At 52.7% G+C, this 13699-nt stretch overlaps 1 protein-coding gene across 2 annotated transcripts in view; it reads left to right on the top strand.

The window, feature by feature from the left end:
* Positions 1 to 13699, top strand: part of ADCY5 (adenylate cyclase 5) — a 149637-nt gene that overhangs the window by 100325 nt on the left and 35613 nt on the right. For both annotated transcript variants that reach the window (XM_079155269.1, XM_079155270.1), the window contains exons 4-8: positions 3260 to 3371; positions 4855 to 4982; positions 6956 to 7114; positions 7617 to 7758; positions 9841 to 9981. In XM_079155269.1, the coding sequence (XP_079011395.1) occupies positions 3260 to 3371; positions 4855 to 4982; positions 6956 to 7114; positions 7617 to 7758; positions 9841 to 9981 (682 nt within the window). The remainder of the gene's footprint in view (positions 1 to 3259; positions 3372 to 4854; positions 4983 to 6955; positions 7115 to 7616; positions 7759 to 9840; positions 9982 to 13699) is intronic.

The raw sequence follows: 13699 nt of genomic DNA, 5'->3' as shown, positions 1-13699 counted from the left end.
AGCCACCTGTGGCCCCTCCGATATCCATGTTGTTCCCTTGTCTCCTGACACATGTCCTCAGTAACCATGCAACCACTGGTTCTGTGAATATTGCTGGAGCCACCAGGTGCCAGGCCCTGGGCTTCCCAGGCTTGCATCTCAGGTGACTTGCCTTCCTATATCTGCAGGTTGGGGGACTTTTCTCTTTCTCCCCAAGGAGTCTTACAGACCCCAAAGCCAGGCTTTTGCTGTGTAGACCAGGGTGGACCAGCCAGTGAGCATGGTCTGTGGCCTTGGTTGGAAACACTGGTGTTGGCCAAGGGGACACTGGCTGAATGCATTTCTTGTCTCACATGCAAATCTTGACCCAGCTTCCCTTGGTTTTCATATCTTGAGAGATAAAGAAGGATTTCCAGGACTACTGTGTGACAAGTGGTTTCATGGAGACTGGGAGACGACTTGTCCCAGAGGGTGAAGTGGGACGGCCTCCTGAAAGACAGGGACAGGGTGGGTCAGGATAGGGATCTGTACACTGTCACCCATCCAGACACCCTCTGGGTGGCATGGTGCACTCATCTGCCAGGTGGCTACCTTATCAAAGTAGGAGGATCTGCACCCCCATCCCCAACCTGTGGCTATGACGGCCCACTCTGGAGCAGCTCTCTGGTGTCCTGAGCCCTGTGACCTAAGAGGACAGTGTCTCTCCTCGCCCGTCCTATGGTCCTCTCGTTTCCAGCAGCTCTCGTCTGGCTCTCCTACTTCTCACTCTGGCCCTCCTGCAGTTGCCTCTGCTGATCCATGGTGGGCTGGAGATGGCTCTGGGCGGAGGCCTGGGAGCTGCCCTCTTGGGAGGTCAGCCTGGCTGCAGCCTGGGACGCATTCCCTGGTGGCCCAGCCTACTTCCACATTCCCTGGTGGTTTGCTTTGTGTCTGACAAGAAGCTACTTAGAATGACCTCTTTGGGTGGAGTCCTGTTCCTGCCCCAGGGGCCACAGCAGCTCAGCACAAGCCCACCTCTCGCCACTCACACCTGCTCTCTGCCTCCCCTGATCAGTGCCAGGGCACTGAACTGTGCTTTTCAACATAGATGACTGTGGGGCTGACAGACAGCATGCTGTTTGTTGGTTGGCTGGTTTTACTTCTGGAATGTGGAACCAGGTTGCCTGTGTGACTTTGGGCTGGTGACTCCACGTTTCGAGCCTCAGTTTTCCTACCAGTAAAAGGAGCATTCTAACTTCAGGGGGTGGTCAGGCTTAAACGAGTGTGTACATGTAAACAGGTGAGACAGTGTATTTCAGGTACGGTGAGGCCAACATGCCAGGAGATGATTGTTCTTGATGATTGTTATAGTTCCCAAGAGAAAGGGACATACCATATGGGGCCACATAGGCAGGCCAGGGCTGCCAGGAAGCAGAGAGAGCCAGAAAAAGCACGGGCTGGGCCTTCACTGTGCTTTCCATGGGAAGGAACTGGCTAGGTGGGGTAAGGACATTTATGAACAGCCACTTTGAATGATTTCATGGGACTCTGAGGTGTGGGACCTGTCCCAGGTTGCCTGGTACTTGTCCCTGTGGTGATTAGGGCAGGGGGACAATGGCTCGGTGGCCTCTGGGTTGATTGGTTTGCATACGGAAGGCCGACACCAAGGCAGGTTGTTACTGTGTCAGGGAGTTGTCTAGGCCTGAGGGGGTCTGGGAGAGCTCAGATGTCATCTCATGGGAGTAAAAAGACATGCTTCATCAGTTTCATTTAGAAAGGAGGACTAAATGGGAAGTATTTCTGATACAATGATAGGTATGTTAATTAGCTTGATCCCATCCCTCTAGGTTGTGTATGGATATGACTCTGTGCCCCTTACATATATACAATCCTAATTTGTCCATATTTAATAAAAGACATGTTTAAGATACTGACGCACATTTTTGGGTAAATTGACATTCATAACATGGGTGGTGGAGCCTTGGGAAGGTGTAGTGGGAAGAGCACAGACCTTGGAGGAAGAGGCCCGTGCTGCTGTCTCCTGCTTCTCCCCTATGCTTAGCCTCTGCTCTGTGACAGGGGGACATCAACCCCTCACCTGCAGGGCTGCTTGGAGGACTCAGGGAGACCCATTGGAAGCTTGCAGCTTGGTGCCTGGCCACCAGGAGCAGCTCAGTGCATGAGAGTTATTACATTTTTTGTGTCCCTTTTAAGGAAAACACCCACAAGGGGCCCTCACACATTCTGGTCCCGGGGCCTTCCCTCTGGTAGCTGTTTCAAAGGAAAAGGAAAATATTTTCAACCTAAGCGACATGAGCCCCAGAAGTGAATGAAAGATCCAAAATCAGATGGCGCATTTGACAGTGTGCCTGGAAGGAGCTGGCAGGGAGGAGACTTGCTGGTCCTGTCTTCCTCTTTCCTCCCTGGTCTGTCCCTTCCAGAGGACTCCCTTGGGATGGAGGGCTTTGGGCGTGCTTGGGGTTGGGGTCCCTTCTGTAAGAGACGGGGAAGCGAGATCTTGGTGGTGCACCATTCTGGCCTGACACAATTTCCAGAGCCGGCATTTAGAAGGGCCCTTGTCGCTAGGCCCAGCCACCTCAAGGAGGCTGCTCCAAGGCCAAAAGGGCAGGTCTGAAAGGTAACCCCTCTGTCTCACCCTCATAAGGCGCACACCCCAGGCCTCATGCCACTCCACCCTCCTGTCCTCTTGTTTGGGACTGAGGGTGTGGTGAGAGTTCATAAAGGAGAAGAGAAACAGGGCTCCCTGTCAGCGGGAGAGACCAGCATCCTCAGCTCTCCAGGTGCCCTCCCCAGCAGCCATCTGAAGCCCCCAGGGCTCTTGCTGGCTAGTCATCTCAAGCCCTGAGGTGCCCCAGCTGGGTCCTGGCTGCAGCCCCAGCCTTTCCTTCCTTACAGAGGTCTGCCTCAGTCCATTCAGGCTGCTGGAACAGAACACCAGACCGAGTGGCTCGTAACAACAGAAATTGAGTTCTCATAGTTCTGGAGGCTAGAAGTCCCAGGTCAGGGGCAGCATGACTAAGTTCTGGTGAGGGCCTTCTGCGTTTCTGATGGCCATCTTAGCATATCCACACATGGTAGAGAGCAGAGCGTGAGGAAGCAAGCTCTTTTGTCTCTCATAAGGGCCTTAATCCCATTCACCGTCAGGCCACCATCATGGCCTGATCAGCTCCCAAAGACCCTCACCCCAGCACCTTCACATTGGGCATAAGATGACATAGGAATTTCATGGGACATGAACCTTTGGTCTACAGCAGGGTCTCCTCCTCCACTGTCTCCCCAGCATCCTGTTTGCTGACATCGAGGGCTTCACCAGCCTGGCCTCCCAGTGTACTGCCCAGGAACTGGTCATGACCCTCAATGAGCTCTTCGCCCGCTTTGACAAGCTGGCCGCGGTGAGTCACGCTGGGCCTGGGCCTGGGCCTGGGCCAGGGGGTGGCCTGGTCTTGGCTGTCAAGGGCCCTGTGGTCAAGACTCTGCTGATCCCCATGGTGGGCACATGCCAGACTGTGCCCTGCTGGGAGATCCTGTTGCTGGGAACAAGTGATGGGCAGAGGGGCCTCTCAGGCATTGGCTGAGTCCTCATGCCCCATGCCCAGACATCCCACAGCTGGAGGTGCTTTACTGGCCTTGAGGGAGTGAGCCAGGGCACTCTCTGTGACCCATCTGTGGAAGGGGTGGCAAGGCCTGTGAGTCATTCTGCCCAAACCCCAGCGGGTTTCTGTTTGAGGCAAATTAGATGCTATACAACCACACTCCTGATGAAGTTGGCCAGGGTAGTAAGAGAACAAGTTTGTCTCCGCCTGGCCTGTAGGCAGCCATGTACTGCAGAAAGAAGATTCTCCAACATTTGGACAAATTGGAAGTCCACAGACTCCACAGCAGGGGATGGCGAACCTGCTCCTCCCTTAGGTCTTGCTTTCCAGACTGTCATCCTTTCCCAACCCGTGACTTTAGGTGGTACTCTAGGCCTTTGTAGAGTCATTGCACATCATTGGCCACTTAATACAACATCCCACTGACACGTGGATATGGCCCCCATTGCCATATGGATGCCAGGCTGGTTCGGGGATGAAAGACTGGTCAGGGTCTCTGAGGGTGCTAGATGGTGGCCTCCATCACTGAGCTTGGACAAAGTGAATGTGGCATGCTAGGTGCCTGGGGTTGGATGGACCTCAGAACTCCAGGTCACATGGACACTTGAGTCCCAGTGTCCCAGCTTCATGGAGTAACCTTTGGGAGCCAGGTTTGGGCAGCTCGTAATTGCTGATTAATGACAATGCATCTCACTCCCAGTTACAGATCAATGGTGGCCTGCAGCACCTATCACTCAGCAGCAGCAGCGGCAAGTGCCTCGGCTCTATGGCAATCCTGTGCCTGCTGATTTAGCAGAACTCTTTTAGATAGATGTCTCAGGCTGAGGGTCAGGCAAGGGTCTGGTTCAAGCTCATTTCTGCTGCTAAAGTCTTCTTTTATATAAGAAGAAGAATCAAAACTGTTACTAGAATCTTGGGTCAGAAACCTGAGTGTGCTCTTGGGACATGGAGTGGGACCAGAGATTCTCACACCCAGGGATGGGACTTTCCCTGAGCTGACAAAGCTGCCCTAGTTACTGAGCTATGGGGGGCTGCAGCTCCAGGCCTGGGGAACTGGAATGTCTCTCTGAGAGTTCAGCCCTGACTCCTCCCACCTCCTTCCCCTGTGCCTCCTGACATGCCTGGCCTAGGACTAGGCAGAGTTCTGGCACAGGGTCTGTGCTCGCCGCCCTAAAAGGCAAGTTATTCCAGGCATGGGGTGAATCTGTTTGCTTCCCATTTCTTTTTCTCCCACTTCTCTTTCTCACTATTCTTAATTTTTTAAAATCAATTTTCTTTGCAGGAGAATCACTGTTTACGTATTAAGATCCTGGGGGATTGTTACTACTGTGTCTCGGGGCTGCCTGAAGCCAGGGCTGACCATGCCCACTGCTGCGTGGAGATGGGCATGGACATGATCGAGGCCATCTCGTAAGTTCCCCACTCCAGGGAACATCCACAGCATGAGTAATGCCTGCCTGGCCAACTGGACTGGTGGAAGCAGGGCAACCATGGGGCGGAACTGTCTCCCAGAGACCCGAGGCCAACCAGGAGGCAGAGCTGCACTTCCAGGCTTGGTGACTTCTCCAGGGCTCCATACCACCCACAATAGGGGTGCTTCACCCAGAAGAGGCACCAGGGGGAGGACTGTGCAGGCTCCAGGCAGGGGGAGAAGCTAACAGTCATGGCCATGCCCCATGTGGGCCTTGTACTCCTGTGTCTTCTCATGAACTCCCAGCCAGGATAGAACCCCCTGGCTCCACTTCCTCCCAGATAGGAGAGTTGGACTCCCAGGGGTTAAACTGCTCCACAGGGCTTAATCCTAGTGGGTAGATTCAAATATAGGAGTACCCACTTGAGAGACTCCACTCTTCTTGTAAACAATAGCAAAAAGGCTATTGGACCTGTTCTTGGTCATCGCTGGCCATTAAAGGAAACCTGGATTTTGCATATCAGCCAGGGGAGCAGGTCAGAGATTGTGTCCAGGTTCAGTAACTTTGGACTTTAGAAATAACCTGGACAGGGTCAAAGGAAAAGATAGATGGCAAAGTCAGAGGTCAGAGTGGCTGGCTAGGAAGGCAGCCACGTCTGTTGATTTGGCACAGTTCCATTCACCAAGTGTCCCCTGCATTCCTGGGCTAAATAGTCCCTCACCCAGCAATGCAGAGTGTATTGAGGGGGACAGGCCAGGACTCCCATTGCTCAGATACCAAATGTTTCATGTGGACACTGCAAGGTAAGAGAGGCAAACTATATGAGGGGACACTTGGTTCCACTCAGGGTTGAAAGAGACTTCCCCAAGCAGGCAGCCCTGGAGAAAAGACCAAAGATAGAATGACATGTCATCATCCTAAGCAAGTGTCCAAAAGCATCATGTGCAGAAGGGACTGACCAAGTTGATCCCAGGACAAGGGAAATGATGGATGACAGATCTTCCCTGCAATCTTCCCTCTCCCTGATGGGGTCGGGTAGGGTGAGAAGCCTGGATCTCAAGGGGTAGCCTCACCCACCCGGCCCCATCAGACTACTGGTCCCACGGCTGACTAAGTGGGCACCCCCAGGGTGTCAGAGAGGTTCACAGTACCTCAAAAGTATGAAATGTGTACCTCCCACCCTGGCACCTGCACCCTCTTCTGCAGACTGGGCAGGGCTGTGAGTGCCAGACACTGACATGCAGCCTCTTCCCACTCTGTCTCCCACCCCTCCCCCAGCATGGGAGGTTGTAAGTGGAGGGCCCACCTGGTCTTCTGGGGACCCCTGGGTGTGCAGTTAGGGCCTGGGGATGTCCTGTAGGATACGGAACACTCCTAGACCCCTGCTCCTTCCCAGATTTCTTTTATCTTCTGAGTTGGGAACACGTGCTCCCTTGAAACTCAGTCAATTGCTTTTCTCCATCATCCTGCTAATGTCAGGGAAGCAGCAATGCGGATAAATCCAATAAACAGATAATCCAAAAACCATTTCTGTCTTACCCATAGAGCATTATGACTGGGGTTTGGAGTGGCTGTAACTTCCCTGTTGGGTTCTAGTTGACACTAAAGTACATTTGCATTTCTCTGAATATAGTCTAATTGACTAAGGGTAGCAATGATCTCGGGTGCCCTCTGGAGGGGAGGCAGTGGACCCTGGGTTATAATACAAGGCACCATGCCACCTTGTGGCCAAGGCAGGAATAGTGCCTCAGGTTAGTGCCCCTGGGCACGAGGACCAAGCACCTGCCGCACGTACCCCCAGTCCTTTTCAGGTTGAATATTCTAGATTCTGTTTAGTCTGGACCAGAGAGAAATGCCTCTTTGACTCCTGCGCCTTCCCACACTCTCCCCCAGCCCTGCCTTCCAGCCTCACCCCCACCTGTGTGCTTGGCCCCTAACCCTCCCCCAGCCTTACCCCTACTCCGTCCCCAGGTTGGTCCGGGAGGTGACTGGGGTGAACGTGAACATGCGCGTGGGAATTCACAGTGGGCGAGTACACTGCGGTGTCCTTGGTCTCAGGAAGTGGCAGTTCGACGTCTGGTCTAACGACGTCACACTGGCCAACCACATGGAGGCTGGCGGCAAGGCAGGGTGAGTGAGGGCTCAAATTTTGCTTCCTGCTCAAGCCCACCCAGGTGGACTATCCGGAACAGACAGAGCCCGGGGCGAGGGGAGGGGAGGTCCGGTCCAGCTGGCTGGCAGAATTTAAGTAGAAATTCCTTGACTTATTTAAACCACAGTGTGGTCAATTTGTAGAGAATGTCATTGTAATCTCCCTTTGCCCAGGGGGTTTACACAAAATATGGTGATAGGTAGAGCTCTGAGCAGAAGGCAGAGGTTTCAAGACCCGAGGCTGACATAGAGGCTGGTGCTAGGCGGTAAGGCGGGAGATGGTGTGGGTGTGAGCTTTCTGGAAACTGGCCTTCAAGGGCCATCTTGATAATATGGGAAGGTTGTGCATCAGAGCCAGAGTTTGAGGCCCTGGGCTTTGAATCGTAATTAAGTCAGGGTTGCAGTTTGGTTTTGCATGGGAGCTTTAGTTCTGCGTTTGCATTTTCTGCCCTCCCCATCCTGATCCCCTCTCCACCTCTAGACGAATCCACATCACCAAGGCCACACTCAACTACCTGAACGGGGACTACGAGGTGGAGCCCGGCTGCGGGGGCGAGCGCAATGCCTACCTCAAGGAGCACAGCATTGAGACTTTCCTCATCCTGCGCTGCACCCAGAAGCGGGTCCGTGGGCCAGAGCTGGGGGTGGGGGTTGGGGGCTCTGTTCCTTTGGAGAGGAGCATTTTCTTGGTCTACTGCTTCCTTCTCTTATTCCTCCTCCCTTGAGCAAAGTCATGGATTCCTTATGCATTTGTGGTTTTTATATCTTAGAAAAGACCAGAGAGTGAAGGAGGACTTGCCAAGCATGATGGCAAAGAGGGAATATTTGGCTTCAGCTTCTGTTGCAAAAATTCAACAGGCCTCAAATCAGCCAGCTGCAGTGCCTCAGAAGGCCACTGGAGGGAGCCCAAGCAGCAAGGCTATGTTCTGCCTTTAACCAGCTGGAACCCCTCATGGATGTGGGCGCCCAGCTCCACCTATATCTATATATGTGTTTCTTGAACCTCTTTCCCCCTTTTCACTTTCTGGCCTCTTTCTTCTTTCCTCTTTGTTGTAGCTCAAACTTGTCAGTCTAAAACTGAATTATTAGCTGACTTGGGTGTTCTATTTTTAATAGTGACATGTTCCATATTCTTAATTTTTAAAGCGAATGAAGAGAACATTTTATATTCCTCCTTAAATTAAAATGCCTTTGACTTCTGAGTCTTTCCATTGAATTTATCTGCTGGTAGGTGCCCTTTGATAGAAAAAAGCTTCCTTGTTTTCCTAAGAAATTAGATCAAACACAAAGTAGCTGTGAGGACAGTTCAAAGAAAGTCTTGACAGCTGTATTAGGTTTTTAAGAGGAGGTTGAACAGTTCAGGCAGGTGCCCACCCTCAAAGGGGCATCAGAGGGGCATGTTCCCTGGTATCCCCCAGGAGTGGGATCCTGCTGCAGGGCTCTGGCAGGGAGCTACGTTGAGTCCCCTCTGCAGATAACAGGAAGAGGGATGGGAGGACTCAGGGCACTTTGGAGACAGCGCCTTATGGCTTAATTTGCACAGTTGTAAACATTTTCTTGTTCTTTGGCCACAGCATAAATGAACTGAAATTCTCCTGGGCCCTTTTCCCACATCCTTCCTCTGGGCCCCTGGTTCACAGGCCTCCAGCCCACCTTCCTGCCCTGAGTTCACTGGGCCTTAGTTCCTCCAGTTGACAAGTGGTCCAGAAGGGATGAAATAGAGCAGAGTGACAGAGAGAGGGTCAGCCCCCATCCCAGCAGTGTCAGCTGAAGCAGGCCAAGTGCTCTCCAACCCCACCTCTAAGGCAGGAGGGAGTTGAGGGGGGTGTCTCTGGCCTCCCCAGTCCTCCACCCCTTGGAACCCAATTGGAAGGATAGACAGACAAGTGAACAGACGGAGATGCTGGGAGAGTGCTGGCCCATAAGTAGCTGCCCAGTCTCCTTTTGTGACACAATTTACAATTGTGTCAGCCCTTGAATCTCCTCATTTCAGTGACCCAGACCTCTTTGGAAGCAGCCCTCTGGGCAGCAGGGGCCTGTCCTACTGCCCTCTCTGCTAGGACATGTCTATCTGGGAGAAGCTGAGTAGAGATTGTAGTACCAGTTCCCTTCTCCCTCCTTCAGCCTCTTTGGCACCAGGCTCTGCCCAGTCCTGAGATGGTAGGCTGGCCCATGCATCCCAACCAGCAGAGACTGCAGGGTGGGAGGCCCAGACTTGTGCCAGCCTGGCTTCTGGGAGACCAGAGGCTTGGCCTCTTCTCCACCTCACCCACCTCTGAGTGCCCCAGAGGCAGTGGGGAGAAGCACAGGCAGCAGCAGTGTATGGTTCAGGCCTTGGGGAACTTAGACAACCCAGTGGGAAGGACATGGCATTGGTTTTGAGAGGCACCAGGGTAGAACCTTGTGACCAAACTTGCAGGGGGAACTCCTTGCAAATGACAGATGTGTCATACCATTTGCTTTCTCACAAGACCAGTGTTTATCACCTACTGTCACTCTCCCCTGAGACCAGCCAGGTGTTGGGAGTTTGGAGGCTCTGGAGTCTTGGCAGACCTCTGGGCTCCAGGGCTGTGCAGAGAGGCAAGGGTGGCGACCTCAGCCCCTGCCTGGCCAGGTACTGTGTACCTGGGAGGAATGAGGAGCTTCCCACGTGGGCTCCTCCTATGGCCTTGCCCGTAGACTGATGTGTCTGTGTTGCTCTCCAGAAAGAAGAGAAGGCCATGATTGCTAAGATGAACCGCCAGAGAACCAATTCCATCGGGCACAACCCACCACACTGGGGGGCCGAACGCCCATTCTACAACCACTTGGGTGGCAACCAGGTGTCCAAGGAGATGAAGCGGATGGTGAGTAGCTGGCAGAAGGGGGTACAGGTGACATGGTCCAGGACTAGGGCTTTCCAAGAGTATGAGAACTGTCCCAAGCCTCTCTGGTTGCCTGGGGGAGTCTGGGGAGCCATAGAAGGAAGTGGAAGTGGGGTCCCTCCAATGTTGGGCAAGGAGCTGGGCACCTGACTGGCCTGGGCACTCGCCTCGAGTCCTAACATCTTGTAGTATGCTGCATTTGGCATGGGAACAGAGCTTCAATGCCCCTTCCTCCCTCCTAGCAGAAATTGCTGGTGCAGGCTGGGAGCACGCCCTTCTAGCTAGACTCGTGATCCTGCCAGGGCCTCTAGCTGTGAGGCCCTGGTGAGGCCTGGTGAGGCCCTGGAGAGCAGTGTGGACACTGGCCTGCCAGATCCCCTTCCAGCACCTACTGCATTTCCCAGGCAATTGAAGTCACATCTTTTGACTCAGTTGCCCACAAACCATCCCAAGGCTTTCTGTCAAGGCCAGGTGATATCCCTTTGCCCTCTGTGCTGAGAAGCACCCCCTTTCCCACTGACTCCAGCCTTCCAGCTGGGCACATAGGACTGCCATCTCCACTTCAAGGCACCCTGCCTTGGGGCACAGACACCCCAGCCATCACTGTGCACACCAGGGCAGGCTAATTCAGGACACTGCTGGGCTCTTGCAGAAATGACAGAAAGATAGAATCAGGAATGGGAAGGAGAGGAAGGAGAATGACAGGAAGCCGGGTTACAGCAACAGTGTTTCTTTCTGCTGAGCATGTGGCCACCACCTCTCAGGCCCCCTACTCAGCTCCAGGGCACCTATTCCTCAGGTGGGAGCCACCCAGACTCTGGAGGGCTGGGGAGGGATAGTTTCAATGACTATGTGAATAAGCTGGAGCGGGCCACTGGCATGAGAATCCTCAAGTCAGGGTCTGTGGATCAGATTGCGTTTAGATGGACTGGAAGAATGGGCACCCAGCAGAGCCGAGGCAGCAGCCTGAGGGAGAGACAGGTCAGGCACCCAGCCACCCCTCCTTTCTAGCCAACAGCAGCAAATGACAGGTTTAAAGGCAGCGTTCGGGGGAAAATGAGGTGATCAGACCTCTGCCTAACATTCTGTTGGTAGCTGATCGAGGGACACTGGTGTGACAGGGAGCCTATGAAGAGGCCTGACTTCCCTGGGGCTTTGAACTTGCACATCCACAGACCTGGTCAGTGCCACAGGCTCTGGCCACCACTCTCCCTTGCCACAGTTGGCCCTCCACAAAGCAAAGAGCAGGTGGCAGCTGTTGTCTCCTGAGTCCTGCAGACTACCCACATGACCTGGTTGGTCAGGAGGGGAGGGAGGGGTAGAGGAGTGGAAATCCGGAGGAAGGAGGAAAGAGGGAGATGGAAAGGGAGCTGGAGATGAAGAGTGGGAAGGAGAGAGAGGGAGGAAGAGGAGGCAGAGAGGTGGAGAGGAAGCAGGGAGCCACCAATGGCGGGGAAAGGGGTCTGGTGGTAAGATCTGTTTAAAATCCTAGGGAAGCTACTTTTTAGTGACACTTGGTATAAGCTGCATCTTTAGTCATTTCAGTCCTAAAAGAGGCTGTTTGGACTATCAGCACCTGTTTGGCAGACAGATTCATCATTGTTAGGACAAGGAACCTTGGAAGAAATAGCAGGAAGGGCTGTAACTGGGGAAGGGTCTCTGGGGAGACGGGAAGGTTCCTCCTGGTGTGAATTGCTTCACTCAGCAGGGAAAGGAAAGTGTGCAGGAGAGGCTGAAGCTCTTCCTGGCTAGGCACAGTGTCCCCAGAGTGTCTCTTCCTGGCCTCGACTTAGCCTGTCCTATAGGAATCTCTAAGCTAGGGACAGAGACAGCTCTTGCAGCAACTGAGCAGGCCGTGTGCTTTTGCTGTTAAAATTGCCAGAAATCTTTTGAGAAAGACACACAAAAGAAGAGTTTTTACCCCAAATTCCAACTTCCAATACAATATGCAGGGGAATTTTTGTTTTTTGGGTTTTTTTTTTTGTTGTTGTTGTTGTTTTTGTTTTTTTTTTGTTGTTTTGTTTTGTTTTGTTTTTTAAATAGCCCACTGAAGCTGGAGGGTTGGGGATTCTAACAGAGCAGTTAGAAAGTACTAACTTGTGATCAGCAGGTTGATTTTTTCAAAATCTTTACCCAACTTTTCTTGGCTTTTGAAATGCCATGAGGAGCTGTGCAGGTCTAAGCTCAGGCGTGCCTGTCGTAACATCTTCTTAAGGCTGTTCATTAAATAAAGACTGGTGGTAGGAAGCCTGTGGCCTGAGCTCATGTAACCATGGGACCAGCCGTCTAGGAGAGAAGTGACTCTTATCCTAGCACCAATGAGCTTGGGAGGGGGTGGATTTGCACCCAATCTGGTGCAAACACAGTCGTGTTTCGGTTTTAGTTTTTTTGTGGTGCTGGGAATTGAACCCAGGGCCTCACACACGCTAGACAGGTGCTCTACCACTGAGCCCAGGCCTGTGTTTTCAGTGACCCCATTGCCTTGGTTTATGGACCAAAGGAATTTCCTCCTGTTATCAGTGCACAACCCCACCAGATGCTGAGCTGCCACATCAACCTGGCTCCCATTTCTGCACAGCAGGGAAAAGTGGGTAGCCAACACCTGCCTTGGCAGATCACCAAAGGAACATTGGAGAAAATCAGAAATGTTTTCATTAAAAACACTTCAGGATATTTGATCTGTAGAGATGGGCATATGTGTAATAGAGTTTGATTGTTCTCAGTTGCTTAGTAAACCGGTTGCCAGTTTGTGGAATGGCTGCTAGTGCATTAGCCCCTCAGGGCAATAATCTGCAGGGTGCTCTCCTGTCCAGCCCTCTGCTGCTGGTCACACTGTGCTCCAAGGGGTCCTGAAAACTTCAGGGATGGGTCTGTCCCCAGTCAGAGCACCCACTTGAGTGACAGCCAGGGCTGGGAGGGCAAAGTAGGACAGGACTTGCAGCATGGAAGGAGGGCTTGGTGACTCTCAGAGGACAAGGAGAAGGGTCCAGCTTACCTTAGCAGACAACTGGCAGGCCATCTGAGCTGAGCTGGAAGCACCCCACGCCCAGGGCTGCTGCGGCTCTGGGGCCCTTGGTTGGGATGGAAGAGAAGGCACAGCGCCTTGATGCTGCACAGACGCCACATGTTTCAGTGCCTGGCAGCTTTGGTTCCTGGAGAAGAACAGTCCCTCTTTTTGTATTTCCAAACCATATCCTCAGTGGGATGAAGTGAGATGCATTTGGATTTTTGGTTCAGGTAACATGTGCTGAATCCCTTTTGGTACAGTAGTGTTCCACACTGGACCACAGAGACAAGGGATCATTCCCTGTCCTTGTCCTGGCTGCCGGAGCCTTATCTGGAACTTCATGTCTGGGGACAGTTTGTCACCTCCACTGCCTTCTGGATTCTGCCCCCTTCACACTGTAGGGACCCTCCATTCTACCACAGCTGGTTAGACCCTGACATGTTTTTGGGGAATTCTTAGGCTAAATAGGCTTTGAGTTTGGTGATCAGTAAAAGCCAGTGCCCCTCCCCTCTGCCCTGCAGAAATGCACAGAACAGCAGTCAAATCCATGCAGGTGTTCCTTACCTCCAGAGTCCCGACCAACTGCAGTCTGGCAGGAATACATTGGTTCTAAGACACCAAAAAAACAAACAAAAAACAAAACAAAACAAACAAACAAAAAACAGTTGCAGGTAGCTGGAGTTGAAACTTTAA

Source organism: Sciurus vulgaris, assembly GCF_902686455.1.
Source record: "Sciurus vulgaris genome assembly, chromosome: 10".
Classification (NCBI taxonomy): Eukaryota; Metazoa; Chordata; class Mammalia; order Rodentia; family Sciuridae; genus Sciurus; species Sciurus vulgaris.
This window is presented reverse-complemented; position numbering and strand designations above follow the sequence as displayed.